Here is a 21,187-nt window from a genome sequence, read left to right on the forward strand (position 1 = left end):
AAAAAAAATGATGCTATTTTTAACACAAAGGGCACAATATTTATTGAATTTTTTTTTTGTATCGATTCTTCAAAGCATGCCCTGTTTAATAATGGTCATGCATTATTCGGCTCGCTAAAAAAAATTGTTAATTTATTTATCAAAGATTTTAAAATGGCTTTTCTCGTATAAATATTAAAAAAAATTTTTTTTGTTTTGCTTAACTTGAATTAATTATTTTACTTAACATATTCACCGAATTTCACACTTCAAAACTCCAAAGCGGGATAATTAAACACAATCGAAGTTCTGATATTCAGACGTCAAAATAAGGTATGCAAACAATTTTTTTTTTTTTAATCTATAATTCTGTCCCTTACAACAACACAATATGTTGTGTTCAGTTTCAGATGATTATTTTAAGGATATTTGTTCCCACTTCAAAACAAGGGGGGTTTGTAAGCAAAAATATATATATATAAATATCGTTTATGAAAAATAAGTGTACACTGTTATAAAGTTCATTCTTCTCCTAATAATCGCTGAAAATTTCGTATTGATCGGATAATTACCTGATTTTTGGTAGATTTTTAAAAAGACGGTCCGTCAAAAAGTACTGACCTGCCCCCCCCCTAGTTTTGGCGGTGCCTACAATACATTTTCCATTTTGTATTCTTCCTTGGAACTCTGTTCATACCGCTGCGCTGCTGCGGCTGCGGAGTGCGGCGCGGCGGCCGGCGCTGCCAACATGTTTCATTATCTTTACATGCGGATTCCCATTAATGAAAACAACACAACGCGTACACTTGGTTTACTGCCATCTTATTTTATTCTCGCGCGATTATCTACAATACAGGTCTGTCATCGCCAAAGGGCGTTGGAGCAAAGTGTAGTATCTGTTCCGGCAGATGTTTCACTTTGTGACCATTGGCCTTGTGGCAATTGGTTATTGGTACATGTAGGGGCAACCCTATTTGTACCATCCCCTTCCCCTCCCTCCCCCTTCACCTCACATAAAGCCGACCTTGTGTCACATTTTGCTTACGTGGGCAAGCAAATAAATACCTACTCTAGCGGTGTAACCTGAGATTAGTTCCTCATGCAACAAACATCGTCCAAAATATCAGGCATCGAATTTGGTCGCTATAATACAATGGGCATTTTAAAATTAAAAGTTTAACTATATCAGGTTTTATAATAAGGATAAGTAAAGTGGGGCCAAGCCAAATGAATATCTCTCACGGTTTGATTGGACTGTGTGTTGTGTCGCATGGTTTACTGCAAACACTAAGTGAACTAATTATTTCATTCTTGGTCCAATTGTCGTTACGATCCTTGAGACTTAAAATGAAGAAAGGAAGAAACGAAGCAAACAAACGTGTATTTGCGTTCTTTTTTTTAGAGTTGTTCATATGGAGTGTTTATTTAATTTTTTTTTTAAGTCGTTAAATAGACTAGGAGAAAAATCCCGTATACTTACCTAATGAAAGGACCTTTTGACACGAGGAACGAAATAAGGAATACACCGCTTTATGGTGGCCTAAATTCGATATTTGTTTATCAGTTATTTTATTTCACGTTTAAACTGCGTTTATCATCTTTTATTAATTTTTTTTTTTTAATATCTTTAAATGTTTCATTTTTACTTGAATCTGGCACACAAAACAGAAATTGCATCGTTTTTCTAGGGAAATACCAACAAACCGACCGAAATTTTCCGTTTAGAACACAAAAGAAATGAAATTAACTCGGTTTTTCCCCCAAGAAAAGGTAAGATTTTTAAAGTGGTATTTTTTTTACTGTAACAAACAGAACAAAAAGGGTAAAAAAAACCCCAAAAAATAACAAAAACAAATATGCAACAACTAAATTTTGCTAAAAAAAAAAAATAGGTTGCTTAAATGATATATATTATATTATTAATTTTTTTTTGTTTGTTTTTTTACTTTCTTTCCACCTCAATTTTCTCTGTTAAATTGATAACTTTTCCAGGTTTCTGGTATGCTAAAAACGAATATCACATTTAAATTTGGCGTAGATAAGTAGTTTTCTGGATATTAAAACCTTAGATACTCCTTGGGCGTTGAGTTCCATGACGACCAGCAGAAAAAAAATAATAGTCGCTCCCTTAGTCCCTCCCCAGACGTAACATTTTTTATTTACTGACGTTGTCGTAGTAACTAAATGATTATTTGTCACATTATTTATTTTGAAAAAAAAGTTTTACTCTTTATGAATATTAAAAGAAAAAAATTACTAAACATTTATTAATAATTTCTCACTTTTACAAACATTTGTTTTAAAATTTCTTTTTAAATGACGACTTTTATCGACTTTTTATAAAAATAGTATTTGCGGATGGGTATGCTGACAACAAATATCAGTTAAATTTTGCAAATATCCCCCACCCATGGTGTTTATTCCGAAATCCGTTGTTAACATGGGGAGGTTGAAGGTGTTTATTCTGAAAGCCGTTCTTAACATTTGTGGAGGTAGACCTAATGTAAAAAAATAACAAAACAAAAATAACTAAACCATTTACTGATAATTTCTCACTTTTACAAATATTTTTAATTTACATGCACAGATGAACAACATATTGTTGAATGGTGCGAAAACAAAGCATTTTTGTAATAAACTTCGGGTTTGCAAAATTTAACAATATGGATTTAGACAAGCCCGTTCCACATCAGACATCCTAACTGTAATCTCTGAACGTATATACTATTCACTGACAAAGCAGGGGAGGGCAGAGCGGTAGCTCTAGATATATCTAAGGCTTTTGACAGGGTATGGCATGAGGGTCTTCTCAGAAAAAATAAATCATACGGTATCACTGGTAGAATACTTAACATAATTAAATCCTTCTTAGATAAGAGAAAAATCCAGGTTGTCCTCAACGGTTGTACATCTAAACAATATGATATAAATGCGGAAGTGCCCCAGGGGTCTATCCTTGGACATCTGCTGTTCCTGATATTCATAAATGACCTCCCCAACAAAATTGCCTCTGAGATGGGTTTATATGCTGATGACACCACACTCTATAACAGGCATGACAGGAAAACAAATGAACACATACCTAAAGAAATGGCAGAAACACTAGAGGATGACCTCCAATCTGTAGTGGAATGGAGACAAAAATGGATCGTCAGGTTCAATGCTTCCAAGACTAAACTAGTTTCATTCAATAATTACAAGAAACCTTTTTCAAACTCCTTGGCATAATGTTCACAGGAAACATGAGTTGGAACAATTGCATTGAAGGCATTGCCAGGGCTGCTGCAAGGAAGGTGGGCTCTCTCTACCATGCTAGAAAACTACTAACACCCGAAAGTATCCTGTACTTCTATAAGGCCACTGTTCGCCCATGTATGTAGTATTGCTGTCATATTTGGGCTGGTGCATCTGCTACTAGTCTCTCGCTCCTTGACAAGGTTCAAAAGAGAGTCACAAATCTGATAGACCCTGAACTGGCATCTAAGCTTCAGTCTCTGTCCCATCGACGAAACGTTGCATCCCCCTGCCTGTTCTACAAGTATTTTAATGGTGAATGCTCTGATGAACTGCAAGCACTTGTGCCCCCACGACGTGAACACCCTCGACAAACCCGACAGGCTGCTAAATCCCACCCCTACACTGTAGAGATCCCTAGATGTAAAAGATCTTTCTACTCCAGTAGTTTCTTCCCCAGAACCGCTAGACTTTGGAATTCCATTCCAGGTCCCTGCTTCCCCAACTGTACTGACGTGCAGAAGTTCAAGTGCAACATGAACCGACATCTTGCTGCCCAAATCCCTACATAGTACCCCAGTAGTTGTTGCCCCTGATAGTAGCCCCCTACACCAAAGTGGCAATGTGCCTTGTTTGAGGTGAAAATGTAATAAAAAATAAAAATAAATAAAAAAAGGTATTTCCTTTGTATTATAACAAAATAAATTAACGTTTGTCAAATTTTGAAAAATAAAAAAATTAGATATATTATTTTCAATTTCTCTAAAGTATTACAAAATCATTTTTATTCTACATAAGGAATAATAAAATGAAGTATTATTGCATTTTTTGTCTACCATAGAATTTCTTCTAATCCATGAATCATTTGTTTACAATGACCGGAGAAAAGCCTTTTCTTCTTTTTTACATTTTTTACTGCTTCTATTTTCAATCCAAAGAAGGCACATGGTCACTAAGTCATAAGGGGCTACTATTTGGGACGAAATTTGCAAGGATACTTTGTAGGGATTGGGCAGCAAAATGTCTGTTTACATTATATTTGAACTTCTGCAGTACAGTACAGTCAGGGAAGCAGGGGTGTGGGAAGGAATTCTCAAATCTAGTAGTTTGAGGGAAGAAGCTATTTGAGTTGAGGCTTTACAGCATATAGGGGTCTATACAGTGTAGACGTGGGATTTTGCTGCTTGTCTGGTTTGTCTGGGGTATTTACGTTGAGTTTGTATGATTATGCAATTTTTGTAAAAATATGAATATTTTTTAATTTAGAATTTACTAATTATCTGTAAAATAATTCCAAAAAACTTAATTATCATTCAATGGATTTTTACAATTAATTTATTCAAATTTAGCTGAATTTTTGTTTTCTTTAACATTTTTGCATAACAAATTTTTCTTTCATGTGTAAAAATACATTTTTTTTACTTTTTAAAGATTAACTTGATCCTTTTGTCTTTCAAACACAATCAAACATTGCACAATTATACATAGGTCCCACTTTGTCAACTAGGCTCCAAGACCTGTCCCATTGCTGCAATGTTGCATCTTTGTGCCTGTTTTACAAACATTTAAATGGAATGTGCTCTGATAAACTCATTGAACTTGTGCTCCCTCAACAAACCCGCTTAGCAACAAAATCACGCACCTTCATTGTTGAGGCTTCTAAATGCCAAATAGCTTGCTGCTCTAATATTTTCTTCTCTCGAACAGCTAGACTTTGCAATTCCGTTCCTACTACCTTCTTTCCTGACTGTACTGATATGCAGAAGTTTAAATGTAATGTAAACCAACATCTTGTTAATTTTTCCTTGGCCTGGTTCTAAATAGTAGCCTCTTGCATCCAAATAGTGATATGCCTTGTTAGGGAGTGAACGTAAGTAAAAAAATAACATTAATTGAAAATTAATAAAAAAAATATGGTAAGCCACGTTCTTTAACCATATCTACTACAATTTCTTACATGTACCTATTCTTTTACTAATGAGTTTTGACTTGTAATGGTCACAAACCGCTCATGAATGAGTTTTAGCTATTATGATGGATTGTAACTTGAAAGGATTGAAAATTATGAAGAAAATGAAAAGGATTTTAGGACCAAGTAAGAAATAAGGACCTTGGCCAGCTTCACTCAGAAAAGGACAGATTCCAGGTGACACTGCTTTAACCTTCATTTTAATATGTTCGAGCGGTTTTCGTGACTAAGAGATTTTTTTTATATATTTACACAACTTGAATTAATCTTTGGATTAATATTTTTATTTAATAAATAAATAAATAAATAATAATTTTTAAAATAAAATAATTTAAATCAAAATTTGGTTTTGATATTTTTACCATTATTGCAATATTTTGGAGTCATAATATGGTATGGTCCCTCACAATTGGGAGATTCTATTTATAAACGTTGCTGCTTGGAACTGACGAATCAAATTAATTCACATTCTGCTATGAACCAACCAGAAACCAGAATTGTTTCATAAAAATCCTTCTTTGTGTCAACACAAGAAGAATCTTCTGCTCTTTGGCTGCAAAATTATAAAGTTCGGAACCTGTACAGAACAGCTGTCCACTGAGAATTTGTCATCTCTAGAACTTGTATAGAACAACTAACCATCGGAAACTCTTCTGAAACTAAACATGGCTTCCAACTTAAGGACCATATTGTGAACAAATATCGCATTTAAAATTATTGCCAGCAAGTAGTTGTCTACAGGTAATATATTTATATATTTACAAAACAAAACAAAAAATAATAATAATAATAACCAATGTAATAATTGAAAATTTAGAACATTTTAAATAAAACTATTTAAATCAAAGTTTTTAAGGGCAGAAACAAATAACTGACTTGTTTGGATGTTAGTGAATATTTTGCAGATTTTTGCAACCAAGATTGATTTTTTTTATGTAGAGTCTGTTTCTTTGTGCGTTTTTAATATATGTGATATTCGTTTAAAACCTGGTAAAATATCAATACAAATTTTGGTTTAAATAGTTTTATTTAAAAAATTATTATTATAATTTATTTTTCTATATTTATTTTTTTTTAAATAAAAATATTAATCTAAAGATTAATTAAAGCTCTGTAAATATATAAAAAAATACACACTCTTGGCCATGAAAACTGCTTGAATATACAAAGGTGAAGGTTAAAGTGATGTCACCCGAAATCTGTCCTTTTCTAAGTGAAGCCAGCCATGGTCCTTATTTCATACTTGGTCCAAGTTTTATTACTAACCAGGATGCTTGATGAAAATAATTTTCCAACATTGAATTAAAAGGAAAAAATCTCTTGGAAATGTGTTTCTCTGATAGCAGTTTTTGGAAAGAAACAGTATCACCTTGACCTTAGTCGTAAGAGAGAGAGGGAACAAAATAAGAGAATTATATTTAAAAAAGTAAAATAGTCATATCATTTATATCATTTATTGATAAATTCTATATTTAGATATAAATAATATAATATACAGTATTTCATTAGCAAACTAAAACTAATATTTTTTTAAATATAAAATATTTTTAAAATATTAACTTTTGAAGATCTGAATGGACATAAAAATATGATGAAATGTTTCCTTTCTAGCAAAATATATTTTTGCATTAAATAAAGCATCATTTGATAATTTTGATATTTGAATGAACATTTGGAAACTATATAGGCCTATCATAACATGCATTTATTTTCTCTTGATCTTACAGATAAACCAGTTTGAAAAACACGTTTTATTTTTTTTAATATGAGTGGATGGGAATTTCTACATGAGCCCAAGAAAATGAAAACAACCAAAAGCTAAAATATTCACAAACCTGTGGATGTAAAAAGGTTAATAATTCAAGTTTAAAAAGTTACTTGCGTAAAAAGGTAATTAAACAAATACTGTTTTACAATTCTATGGATCTTGGAAAAGGCTAAATATATGTACGATATACAAATAAATAAAGTAAAAATAATTCTAGAAAAATTCATTATGAAATGTTAGTAAACTAATTTTGCACCCTTGCTACATAACACCCTTTATATATATATATATATATATATATATATATATATATATATATATGTATATATATATATATATATATATATATATATGAAAATGTATAAATAATGAATACGAAAAGTAGAAAAATTAATAATTTTTCTTTATTCATTTTCTATTGGTAATGTGAAGGAATACAAAATGTTATTATGAAAAAAATAAATTGAAAAACTTTTTTCATAGGAACATATTTTTCAACAGCTCCTTCGGTCTTCCTCAGTGTAATCAATATATAACATGAGTTAATACTTATAAAAAACACGATTTTAATCAAGTTATTTAAGACAGTATTTTTATGTTGGAGATAACTTGAATTATATCTTCTGTAAATATAAACATTTGCAGTGGCATCACAGGATTTCTAATTTTTTGCATCAGTTTTTTGCTAGAAATCTGATTTCTCAAAGGAAAAAGAACCCACAAAATGTCAAATTTAATGAAAGAAGAAACTGAAAAGAAATCGTTCACTTGCGAAACATGTGGACGATCATTTTCACAAAAACGTTATCTTAATCGTCACTCACGAACGCACACTGGAGAGAAACCATATGCATGCGAAATCTGCGGTCGATCATTTTCCGAAAGACAAAGTGTCGGTCGACATATCAAAACGCACACAGGTGAAAAGCCACACACTTGTGAATTGTGTGGAAATTGCTTCAGAGAGAAGTCGCACTTGGAACATCACATGCGAATACACAGTGGAGAGAAACCATACACATGTGAAGTATGTGGTAAATCCTTCACAGAAAGTCGACATTTAAAGGAACACATACGATCACACACTGGGGAGAAACCATATTCATGTGAACAATGTGGAAATTCATTTACGTTGAAATCTTCATTGAAAATTCATTTAAAAATTCACACTGGTGAAAAGCCATATTCGTGTGAAATCTGTGCGGCTTCATTTATTCAAAGGTTTTCATTGAAAACTCACATGAGAGTACACACAGGTGAGAAACCATATCGTTGTGAAATGTGTGGCACTTGTTTTAAACAATTGTCGAATCTGAAAAATCATATGAGAATACACACTGGCGAGAAACCATTTGTTTGCGAGATTTGCAGCACGTGTTTTAAACAAAAGTCACATTTGAATGAACATGTGACGATACACAGTGGAGAGAAGCCGCATGCATGTACAGTGTGTGGGAGTTCCTTTACACATGCATCGACTCTGAAAAATCATTTGCAAATTCACACTGAAAGGAATTTACATTCGTGTGAAGTGTGTGGTAGATCATTTTCATTGAAACGTAATTTAATAAGACACAACAGAACTCACACTGATGGTCTATGAAAGAAATGCACATTATACTGGTTGTGATAAGAGCAACTGGCCTATCCAAAAATATTAAGAAATACTTGGAAACGATTCTTGGAACACCAAGCTGTAATGAAATACAGTTGGCATTCCATAAAAGGAACACCATCTGTCCTTAAAATCCAAATCTTTTGAAATCAAGTATTAACTCGAGGAGGGAGCCCCTTTGATCTTTTGAAATAAATTATAACTTCCTGCACACATGTGTCAGCTCAAAAAAATCATGTGAAGTATGCGGCAGATGCGGTTGTTCCATCTCACAATGACAAGTCCATCAAGCCAGACATTGTAATAGGAACATGCCTGAAAAAACTGCGCTTATTAGTGATGTCACTGTCCTTAATAGAGCTGAACAGGAAAAGATAACCAAGTATCAGGACCTCAGGAATGATTTAACGATAACGTGGTCTCTGAAAGAGATAGACATTATATCGGTTGTGATAGGAGCAACTGGCCTAGTGAAAAAGAATCTTAAGAAGAATCTGGTAACAATCCCTGGAAGACGAAGCTGTAATGAAACACAGATTGCAGCCATAAATGAAACAACATCTATTCTAAAAATTGAACAACATCTATTCTGAAAAGTTATAAATTCAAATTGTAATGAAATCAAGTGTTAGCTGCAGGAGGAGTTAGCTCCCTTGATCTCTTAAAAAATTTCTCGAGTAAAATGAATATAAAAACTGATGGGATGATTCCAATATTATTTTTAATTCTTTACAGATTTCTCAGTTAAACTGATGGAATCATTCTAAGAGTGAAACATATAAGTATATCATATAAAACAGTAAAAGTGAAACAAAATATAGTATAAAACAATAATATATACACAGAATTTTTTAAATTTAACTTTAATCATTTATCAGAGTTTATACATTAAGATTGCTTTAATTGTAAAAAATCAACATAACAGAAGTCACACTGTATAAATGAATGCAAAAAATAGCTTACAAGCAAATGGTTAGTGCAGAAGTCACACAAATTGTAATGTAATCAGGTGTTAGCTTTAGGACAGAGCCCCTTTATCTCTTAAAATTAACCAAAGTAATATAAATGGATGCAAAAAATTGTTTACAAGCAAATGGCATGTGCAGGTTTTGACACTCAGCAATTGAGAGCCTGAACCATCTAATGCATAGATGCCCAATCCTTCTGACAGATGTTTGTTACACTGTCTCTCACAACAATGTATGTAAATAACAGAAGTCACAATGTATAAAAGCTAGTGATGGGATGATTCCAATATTTTTCCCCGATTCTGATACAATTACCGATTTGATACTTAATTCCCAATTCTGATAAATCTGTTTATATTCAACTATAAAGTTGCTATTTTTCCCGATTACTGTAAAAACACATGTTAAATGGACAGATATTTTCTGAAATATAACAAAAGTCACATTGTATAAATGGATGAAAAAAAAATGGCCTACAAGCAATTGCGCTGTATAGGTTTGCCACTCAGTGATTGAGAGACTGAAGCCACTTAATGCCTGGATGCTCAATCCTATTGGAAGATGTTTTTTACATTGTCTACCACAACAAAGTCTGTAAATATCTCCATTGGAAGATCTGCAGAGAGATACAGCTTGACGGATCGTCAAACATCTGGGAACATAAACCTTCATCAATTACATCAAACAAAGTTAACAGTGTTCTATGACAAAGACATACAGGTGTGCAGATACATAAAAGAGAAGGTTATTAAGCCAGACATTGTAATATGTAACAAGCCTGAAAGTACTGCACTCATTAGTGATGCCACAGTTCTAAATGACTATGGCCTTAATAGAGTTGAACATGAAAAAATACCTAAAACCAGGACCTAAAAATTATTTAAAAACGACATGGTATCTAAAAAAAATGCACATTATACCGGTTGTGATATGAGCGATGGGCCTAATAAAACATCTTAAGAAATACTTGGAAACAATCCCTGGAATACCAAGCTGTAACGAAATACAGTTGGCAACCATAACAGGAAGAACAACATCCTTAAAAAAGACCTCAGATATAAATCTAAATCCCTATGAAATCAGGTGTTAGTGTGACCCCACGTGGAGCCCACCAATAGGCGATCGACCCAAATGTGTGTGTCATGGAATTTTCATTCATTCTCTTATATTCTTATGGCTATATCATCATTTTCTCACTGATGACTATCAAGTAGAACACACACTTGTCCACAAGTAAAAGAAACAAAACCAATACATGACAATCACAGATGCCAATGCTTCACACACACACACACACACACACACACACACACACATATATATATATATGTTGGTGGAATTTGGATGTGTATGAAACTCCTCTCTACATGCTGAGGTCCGCATTTATATCTACTGTCACTGTCGTGTGTGTCTATGGCTGTCAGTTCATTTTCTTATCCCCCTCGGAGAACTTCCAAGTGACCTACTGCTCTCGATCATATCCAAAATCTACCTGTCCACCTCGGAGTTCAGGCTTCAACTAAGTGTCCAACTGACCCCCCCCCCTCTCCTGTCGAGTGTCATTCCTATTGTTTTATCCTTAGTCCGTTGTTCAGTCTATTTGCTATCGCCATTCATCACACCCTAATTTAAACCTATCCTTATTTCTCTTTGCATTAAGAACAAATTCCTATGTATTGTTTACTGATATTCTTTTATTACTTGCTAAACCTATTTCCTTTTTTTGTCATTTTTCTGCTTCTTCAGCACTCAACAACCTGAGTCGAACATAGTGTCGCATTAGCTCCATGAGGAAACTCCTTGATGTTTGAAAACTAACTGAAGTAAATTATAAACACCATATTCTTAATAAGATTAAATTTTCCTTTTCAATAAATAAATATTTAATAGTGCATATAAAAATAATAGAGAGCGCCATATTTTTGTAAAGTATGTTGTAGATAATTTTTGTGAAAATAGAAGCCGAATGCATCGAAATACAGACTAAACAAATTCATTTTTATATTCGATATGTGATACATCATTTGCATGCTAAAACAATCATTAGATAAATTATATATGCTGGGATTTGTGTTTCATACTTTTTTTTAAAGAAATTTTCTTTCGAAATATGTGTAAACTCAGGAAAGAATTCATGTTCAAGTGAAGGATATGGATTTTTTATAATTAAATCTTAAAGTATAATATATGTTGACAAATTGGAAAGAAGCAGCGGTACTATGAAGTTTATGAAAGTTGTTTTTGATACAAACTTTATAGAAATATACAGAAGACAGATCATTTCTTATATAGAGCTATGATAAATGATTAAAGTTATTAGGAAATTTTAATAATTCTTTACAAGAATATGGCACTCTGCTGCAAATTTTTGATAGAATCATTTAGATTCCACTCTTCTAAGATTGTACTGGTAACTTAAATGGCAAGATGCATGTATTTCATGAACACACTCAAACTTAAAAAAAGTAGACTGAATTACTGAAAGGATGAGACAGTCAGCGTTCTATCTCAACTTTATTTTCTAGCCACACCGAAGATATGTAAAACAGTCTGCTGATAACATATACATACTAGAAGAGATACTCAGCATTTTTGGATGTGAAAATAACAAAAATATTTTTTAAAAATAAAATATAATTTCAAGTAAATTGATTTTTTAAAAAGCTTGAAAAATTTTTAAAGATGAGTTTTAACAAAATCCTGATTATAACATTAAACAATAAAAAAAAATAAACATTGAATTGTTTTTCAATAAACAAATTCTAATCATGGTTTTCATAATGAAAGTAGAGACACATTTTTAGAATATAAATAAAAACGCTTCAGCCTGTTATTGTTTAAATTAACATAAAATAAATTATAAGAATAAATAAAAATGTATAAGGACTTTTCCTTAACGAATTGATCCCAGACAAAGTTTTATACGTAAAAATGTGTAAGCATATTTGATTTGTAGTTTGCAAATTATTTACATTCAGTAGCATGCGTTGATATATTTTACAGTAAGAATTTATAAAAATGTTTTATGTGAATAAATTTGTTGTTAATTGTAGACAAGATGTTATGATCTCAGTAACATCTATTAGAATTAGTAAAGACTAAGAATGTGTTTCACTACTCCCAGCAATTTAATAAAGGCATTTAAATTTTATGGATTTTGTTTGACTTGTCTTTAATGTGTATTGGAATATCATAATATGGTGGTGTAACGTGGCCATTACGTTTTAACTGTGTAATTACAGTTCAAACTTTTTGGACCCATACACTGTCTGGCACTGCCACATAGGAACAAACAGATAAAAAAAGGAAAGAAATAAAAATCCGACTCAGCATTTTTTTGCAAAGAGACTTTATAAAAATAATGAAACAATTTCATTATTTTTATAAAGTCTCTTTGCACACACATGTACTTTTTAAAAGTCTCTGTCCCTCCGCCACCTGATGCTGGTTCTAGCCAGCGCTTTCTTGCCCTCATATTCACACTACGTCTTCCTTGGCATGCAAGTTGCTTCTCTTCTTGACCACATGGTGTATTTTTTCTCTCCTTGTGATACAAGCTTGCGTACACTTGCTAATTTGCATATGTGGTTTAAGGTCTGCTGCTGCTAATATTTTCGCTAGGCAGTTATCCTTCGGCTGCTGCTGGTTTTCTCACATGTGCCCATACATGCTCTGTTACAGTGGCACCGATTATGGTAGTAATAAGAACGTCTACAGAAGACAGCACGCAGCTATAAAAAGAATCTAAAAGAAAACATGCAAGAAGTGGTATTTCTAAGGAGCATGGAAGGTATCAAACACGATACGTTAACATAGAGGACATCATCATGAAAATAAAAAGAATATCGCAAATTACAAAAGTATAAATCAAAAAGCTGTTATCTGAATACTTCTCATTAAAAAACTTAAGTGCATTGTTATATATATATCTATCGTTGCCATATTTTTATGATTGCTAGAAAGACACGTGTCTGTGTTCGCAAATCTAGTGAATTTCTTCAGGATATCCAAACAATGGTGAATCTTTTTTTTTTTTGTCAAAAAATATTCGCTAACCCTTACCTAGCAGACAAACAGATATTGCTAGACATTGTTTATATTAGGAGAAGACAGAAGGTACAAGACATGGACGTTTGAAAACAAAGTTGACTGAAATAACTTGGAACTTATTTAGCTAAAATTCAAGAAAGAGTTAAAAACTTGGGTAAATTTTTGCATCATACTTCTACATGCATCAGTATATGAAAGAGAAGTTGTCATGGCGTGTGTTTTATTGATAAATATGCATGCGTGTTTGTACATATGAAAAACAGATTAACGTTTTGGGAATTTGGAACAATAGATGAGGCAATACCATTACATCCCTCTTTGAAACAAAGCTCATAATACTAGGTCTGTAAACAAAACAAATATAACAAAATAATGGAAAGGCTAGCTCAGGGTAAACTGCCTGAACAGCTACAGCAAGCAGGGGATTATTCTGTCCCATGAAATGCTTGCTGAGAGGTTGTAATTATGTTCCTCATGAGTTCATTTTTGATGGCAGTTACACCATCCTATCACCACATGCACAGATTGTCAACCAACAGAGCCACTCATAATCACAGAAGTATCAAAGATACCCTGGCAACGAGTTGCTTCTGACATTTTCTCATAGGGTGAAAGTGAATATCTAGTCACAATGGACCAGCATAGCAGTTTTTTTTAACAGCTCAACCTCAGATGTAGTGATCAGTCATCGTAGAGGCCGTTTTGCCAGGTATGGTATACCAGACATTCTCATTTCCGACAACGAACTCCAACAGTCAAGCAAACAGGCAGCTGAAAATAATGAAGTGTCTAATGCAGAAGGGCAAGGCCTCAGGAGCGGGCCTACTACTTAGGCTACTAAATATGCAAAATATACCAACTGAGGGTCTAAGTACTAGCCCAGCACAAAAGCTACTAGGCCGATGGACAAAGACAACAATACCAACCACAGAGGCCTTGCTGAAGCCTAGCTAAGCTTACTTGCATTATGAGGTGCAAAAGAAAGAAGATAAGAAGCTTAGGCAACGAGGCAAAGGTAGAGAACTAAGCAAACTTCAATTAGGCAGCAATGTCGGGGTTCAGTCTCTAAGACTTCACGCAAGAGAATGGGAGCAAGCCCTGGTAAGGAAAAGGTTGACTGGTTGGTCATACGAAGTGGAAAATTCAAGCAGACAGCAATACCACTGCAACTGTCATTTTATACACCAAACATTACAATCAAAACACTCTTTCTTAATACAACAACCAAGAGGCACCATGTACAACCACTCTGAGATAAAAAGTCTATCCCTAGACAATGAAACAAGCAGACATAATGAGATGGAAGCAGCAGCAGGCCAACAAGAGCCAAACGAGGGACCAGTATCACCAATACAAACAAGATCGAGCCGAGTCATAAAAAAGCCTGCCAGATATAGTTAATGAATCCAATGGTCTATCCCAATTTTAGCAAAGAACACATCTCCCCCCCCCACTAAAAAAAAAAAATAATAAATAAATTTCAATTTCCCTGTCCCCCATCCCCCATAAGAAGGGAGATGTTATGTGTATAAGTGACACACTGCCCCTTGTCTGTGTAACTTTCTTTGTAGAGATACACTTCTCGTACTGACTTCACCTGGTTGGGGTAACTCATCTCGGAGGGGAGAGTGCGACATCTGGCAATAAAGTGTGGCATGACCGGCAATAAAATATATTTGATTTCTACCTAGCTTTATGTCGTTTGTCCATTTTATACCAATGTCTACACATGCAACAACAAGCAACCATTTATTTATAAAGAACGTAAACACAATTTCATTATGTATAAAAGATACTTGAATTTTACAGTGTTTAGTATAAGGTATTTGTTAATTTTTGTTATTGTTTACAATTTCATGACTATCAATTATTCTACACTTTGATGCATAACTGTGTTATTCCTACTTACTTGTCCCCCTCCTCAAAAGAGCCAACATTCATTATTTTACTTATTTTTACTAATTTTTTCAACATTTATCATTACATTTAATTGTCAGCAGGAACCACCTTTTCTAAGCTGCAGCATATGTTAACACCTCAGCCGACCTTTAATATATACTTGCCTTCCTACGATGGCAAAGTTAGAATCGAGATCGGTTTTTAATGTAGTGAAAATCTTGCTACCCCCAAAAAGAGGCACTCGAGATGTGGGCAACATTTTTTAATCCTCAATCTTACAGGATTTCTCCTTCATTGGTCAAGGACAGAGGAGAAAAAGTGTAGTGTCAGGACAGATAATATACTTTAACGTTAATTTATTTGGAAAAGTAAAAAATAATACAAATAAATCGAAAATAAAAAGAGGTGCAAGTCTATTATTGGGCCGAAAATGAAGTCGGTTACATGGAAAATCTGCAAAAATACAGTATAACGTACGTACTTGTCATTGCATGTACATGTCATATTCCAAAAATCACGTAAATCGATCAAGTAGTTTTTTTTTTTATTTAAGAAAATCAAATATTAAAGCACAGTTAATCGAGAATAAGTCGAGCGCCATGTTGGATCGACACTATGTCAGCTAACGCCACCTAACAGCCAAATGCGATCCACGGACCAAAGAAGGGGGAGATAATTGACATATTTATTTATTTTTTTATTTTTATTTTTTTTTCCTGAAATGCCGAAAACAAACTTTTTCCTATTACAAATACAAATTAATAAAGTAACAATAACGACTTCTTTTCCTTTTTAGGAATGTCCGATTCAGTTATTTATTTGGAATAAAATGTCCGAATCAGTTATTTATTTGGAATGAAAAAAAAATATAAACTGATAAAATAAGACAACGACTTCTTTTCCTAAGAGTCAACAAATTAATAATTTCAAATACTGATTTCATGTCCGAATCAGTTTTTTTTTAAAATAGACTTTAAGCGGACATGAAAAAAAAGGCGATTATCTCCCCCTTCTTTGATCCGTGGATCGCATTTGGCTGTTAGGTGGCGTTAGCTGACATAGTGTCGATCCAACATGGCGCTCGACTTATTCTCGATTAACTGTGCTTTAATATTTGATTTTCTTAAATAAAAAAAAAAACTACTTGATCGATTTACGTGATTTTTGGAATATGACATGTACATGCAATGACAAGTACGTACGTTATACTGTTTTTTTGCAGATTTTCCATGTAACCGACTTCATTTTCGGCCCAATAATAGACTTGCAACCTAAAAAGAGATTGCAAAATGGGCGAATATTTAAATCGTATTTTATTTTTCATTTTTAAAATATTCAAAACATACAAAAATATACTCGATGTGAATGGTAGTGAGCAGTTCTTTATCGCATGGTCAAATCACGACGTTGTGTCTTTGCACACACTTCATACGCATGCGTGGTGATTGCATTTAGAATGTCTCTTCTGGAGATTTGTTCCGGCCATATATAGTGGATTGCTGCAGAGTTAAAATCTATTAAGAAATACATACGTTAGGTAATATAGAACACGTTTTTGGGTGTACGGCATGTTAGTCTAAAAAGCGAAATGTTCGATGATGTGATCCAAAACGAAACAAGTTACTGTTTTCTAGAATAGTGAAGAAAGTGCTCATTCTCATTTTCCTGTTCATTTTTGGATCGGCGTTTCAACCCTGTAAATGTGTTAAAGTGTGTATTTCTCAACTAAAAATGTTTTTCTCAATAGATTTTAATTTGAAAAGATTCCTTATGTAATAATATTAATAAAAGAAAATAATAATGGTTTCACAATTTTTTTTCTCACAATTTAGTGATATCGCCGGCATTAGTTAAAAAGGATTTTTTTTTTTTTAAGCAACGCATAAAAGTTTTTAAAAAAAGTAAAACGAGTTCTGGTCAATGAATTATGAATGTTAAACAAGCAAAAAATTCTAGAATTATTTTTTATCAAACGTAACGTCCATGATTAATTATTTAGTTAGTTGTTATACTTCGGAATTTAAAATTTTGCAAAATTTGACAGAACGACAATAAATGTTGATAATTGATATAATTATAATTTTAAATAATGCATAGGTGCATTTGGTATAAGAGAGAGAGAGAGAGAGAGAGAGAGAGAGAGAGAGAGAGAGAGAGAGAGAGAGAACTGATAAAATTTAAAAACTAAAACAAAAAAATACCGAAGAAGAATCGAATCTCTCCCTGTTTTTTTAAAACATTTTTTGTTTTGTTTTGTTTATTATTATTATTATTATTTTTAATTCTCCAAAAAAAATATCGTTAAAATAAGAAAATTAACTGCCTAAATACTAGAAATAAAAATAATTGTAAATAACTAATAAATAAAAAGCGAAACATATTTTTGGCGGGAGATGCCGTGTGATGAAAATGTCTCGTTAACTCATTTTTAATTTTTTAAAATTTTTACTCCAAAATTATTAAATCACTCATTAAGAGAAAAAGTAATCAATAAAAATTTTTTTTATTAATCTATTTTGTCGAAAACTCCTCTACCGTTTATCAAAAATCTTTTTTTAATTTCATTTTTGTTGTTGTCTATCGTTATGTTTTATGAGGGAGATATAGTTTTTGGCCCTCTCCTCTCTGTAAATTATTATTTTTTTAAACATTAAAAATTATTTTCTTTTAGAGGGTGGAGGCTTTTTTTTTTAAAAACTATTGGTCGACCTAGACGAGAGGATCCAAAATGGCCGACCAGGACTGAGATATGACACGTGCCGTTGTTTCCTTAATAAATTATTTCAGTTAGGAAGAAATATCTCATGTATTAATAAATGTTAAATAATAATGAAACCTTACCAAAACAAAACGAAGTAAAAAAAAAAAAAAATATCTGACAATTCATCGGCTCTAGCTGAAATAATTTATTAAGGAAACAACGGCTCGAGCTTATACTAATAAATAGCAACTTACACACAATTCATCGGCTCTAGCTGAAATAATTTATTAAGGAAACAACGGCTCGAGCTTATACTAATAAATAGCAACTTACACACAAATAAATGTTAAATAATAATGAAACCTTACCAAAACAAAACGAAGTAAAAAAAAAAAAAAATATCTGACAATTCATCGGCTCTAACTGAAATAATTTATTAAGGAAACAACGGCACGTGTCATACCTCAGTCCTGGTCGGCCATTTTGGATCCTCTCGTCTAGGTCGACCAAACTATTTCTATTTCAGCCTTTTTTCTCGTTTTCACGTAACACTCAACGCTACTTTTTTATTTTTATTTATTTATTGCTGAATAAACGTTGCAAAATAAATTAAACCACTAACAGCTTAGCCGGCTAGGGAGAAAAATCGAGTTTGCCATTTTAAAAACAACAGTAAGTAAGTATAAATATTAATATATATATATATATATATATATATATATATATATATATATATATATATATATATATATATATATATATTATGCGCGCGGTGTGTAGTCTCGTTTTTGAACAGAATAAACGCTTTAAAATAAGTGAAACCACTAACAACTTAATCAGTTAGGTAGAAAACGGACACGTAGAAAACCGATTTTATTTTTTTAAAGACAACAGTAAACAACGAAAAATATTTTTAAAAAATATTATGGGGTATACTCTCCTTTAAAAAACAATATCTCCTTCAAGAACGGCCATAAAATGTGTTTTCAATCGATATTTATTCAATAAGAGACCAGTTTTCCTACCTAGTAAAACATGGCGAGTTTTCCGGGGACGAATTTTCTTAAATTTATATATATATATATATATATATATATATATATATATATATATATATATATATATATATCACATTTTCTGGGAATTTTGTACTTACGCCCGCGCCCGCGCCCGACTATGTTCGATAACACTAAAAGAAGCACCTTTACTGTCATTAATTTTAATTAATGTCGATCAATTTACGAGCATTCAGCAAGTTCCGCTTGTGTTTGTTTACAATATCACGATGATGAATGCCCCGGAAAAGTCACTTCTGATTAATCTTTACTAGTTTTGAAACTGTTTAACGGTTGTTGTAATTATGGAACGGAAATTTAGATTTCATTTCTTTTTCTTTTTTTGTTAATTGTGCCACAAGAAAACGAAAGTAATCGAAAGAATAACATTCAACAATCGTACTTTTTATGTATTAAAAAAAAAAAAAACGAAAGTTTTTTTTTAAATATAAAACTAAAATTTTTATTAACAAAAACGAAATAATTTTATTTTTGAACAAAAAAAGTCAATTTGGTTTACCTTTTTTTTTTTTTTGTCTTTTTGGCAGTCTTGCCGGGCTTAAGTGCAAGTGCAAGGCTGCCCCCCCCTTTTTTTTTTTAACTCACCGTTCACATTGGAAATGTGTATTTTTAAAGGTTTTCGGATACGTTTACAACGAATAAACATTCCAACTTCCCCATGTTAAGAATGACTTTCGGAATGTCAGCATACTAGAAAACCTACCAAAGTTGACACGTCGAATGTGAACGATGAGTTGGGCATAATGTAAAAATGTACCGAATTTAAAACGGAACGAAATTTAAATTTCCGTTCTATTTTTGCAACATACGTAACAGTGCATACTCCGCAAGTTTTACCAATATTTCCAAGTTAAATTCAAGTTTTCCTATATCTTTTTTATTAAGTGAACGTACAGAATAGTTATAAAAACATCCTCCCCCTCCTCATGTTAAGATTTGCTTTTTAAATAATAACATTATTTATTTCAGCGTAGTTTTGAAAAGATGCTCCATTTAGAGTAATCGAACATAGCTTATGTACAAGGAGACTGTCCATTTTCTAATATGAGTAAGGATAAAAAACAAAGGTATGCGGTGAAGTTTGAGAAGACGATTTATCTGGAAGTCAAGTCAAACGTAAAATAAAGTAAATATTGCATGAAAAATGCGTAGCAGTTTAATGTAAAGTATTGTTTCTCATGTAAAAAAAAAAAAAAAAAATTAAACTCGATGAATGATGATTTTATGTTAATTTGTTTGAAAGACAAACCACTGTTAAGGCCTAAAAAGTTATAAACTCGTAAAACAATGAAATGATCCTCGTTTGGATGTACTCTTAACAAAATGGATTAATTCACATGGAAATTTCCAAGGCAGGTTTAGGTAAGTTTTGTTCCATATTATCTGAAGGATTTGTCTGCTTTCTAGAAATAAAAGATTTCGAAAAAACAAGACGACACATGCAAATGTAACTTTTCCTTTTGCCAACAACGCAAAATATTTCAATAAATTAAAAAACAAAACAAAAAAACGGGGGTTTGTTTTACAATCCACAGAGGTACGAAAAAGTAAAAACTACTACTACTACTACTACTACTACTACTACTAATAATAATAATAATAAAAACAAACAAACAAACAAACAAATAAATGTTATTGAAGGCAAGGTCTGCCTATGGAAAAGTTTTTGGTGGTTTTACTCACTTTAAAACGTTTAATCGGTTCAAAAATCTTACAATGTTTATCGATAGGTGTGAACAAGGAAAATTGCGCCGGGTTGACCCTTAAATACGCGAAGTTTGGAAAATGAGTTAAAACTAAAAGATTATACAAAATACTGTTAGAAACCCACAGAATGTATGTGGCAGTAACATATATTGGGTGGGTTTGCAACAGTATTTTGTATAATTTTTTAGTTTAAACTTATTTTTCAAACTTCACATATTTAG

At 32.4% G+C, this 21,187-nt stretch overlaps 1 protein-coding gene across 1 annotated transcript in view; it reads left to right on the forward strand.

The window, feature by feature from the left end:
- LOC145257980 (uncharacterized) overlaps positions 1-21,187 on the forward strand; it is a 55,305-nt gene that overhangs the window by 21,939 nt on the left and 12,179 nt on the right. The window contains exon 5 of the mRNA XM_080115704.1: positions 7,658-8,545. Coding sequence (XP_079971830.1) covers positions 7,658-8,545 — 888 coding nt within the window. The remainder of the gene's footprint in view (positions 1-7,657; positions 8,546-21,187) is intronic.

This window comes from Euprymna scolopes, chromosome 33 (assembly GCF_053919585.1).
Source record: "Euprymna scolopes isolate OS-2025 chromosome 33, ASM5391958v1, whole genome shotgun sequence".
NCBI lineage: Eukaryota > Metazoa > Mollusca > Cephalopoda > Sepiida > Sepiolidae > Euprymna > Euprymna scolopes.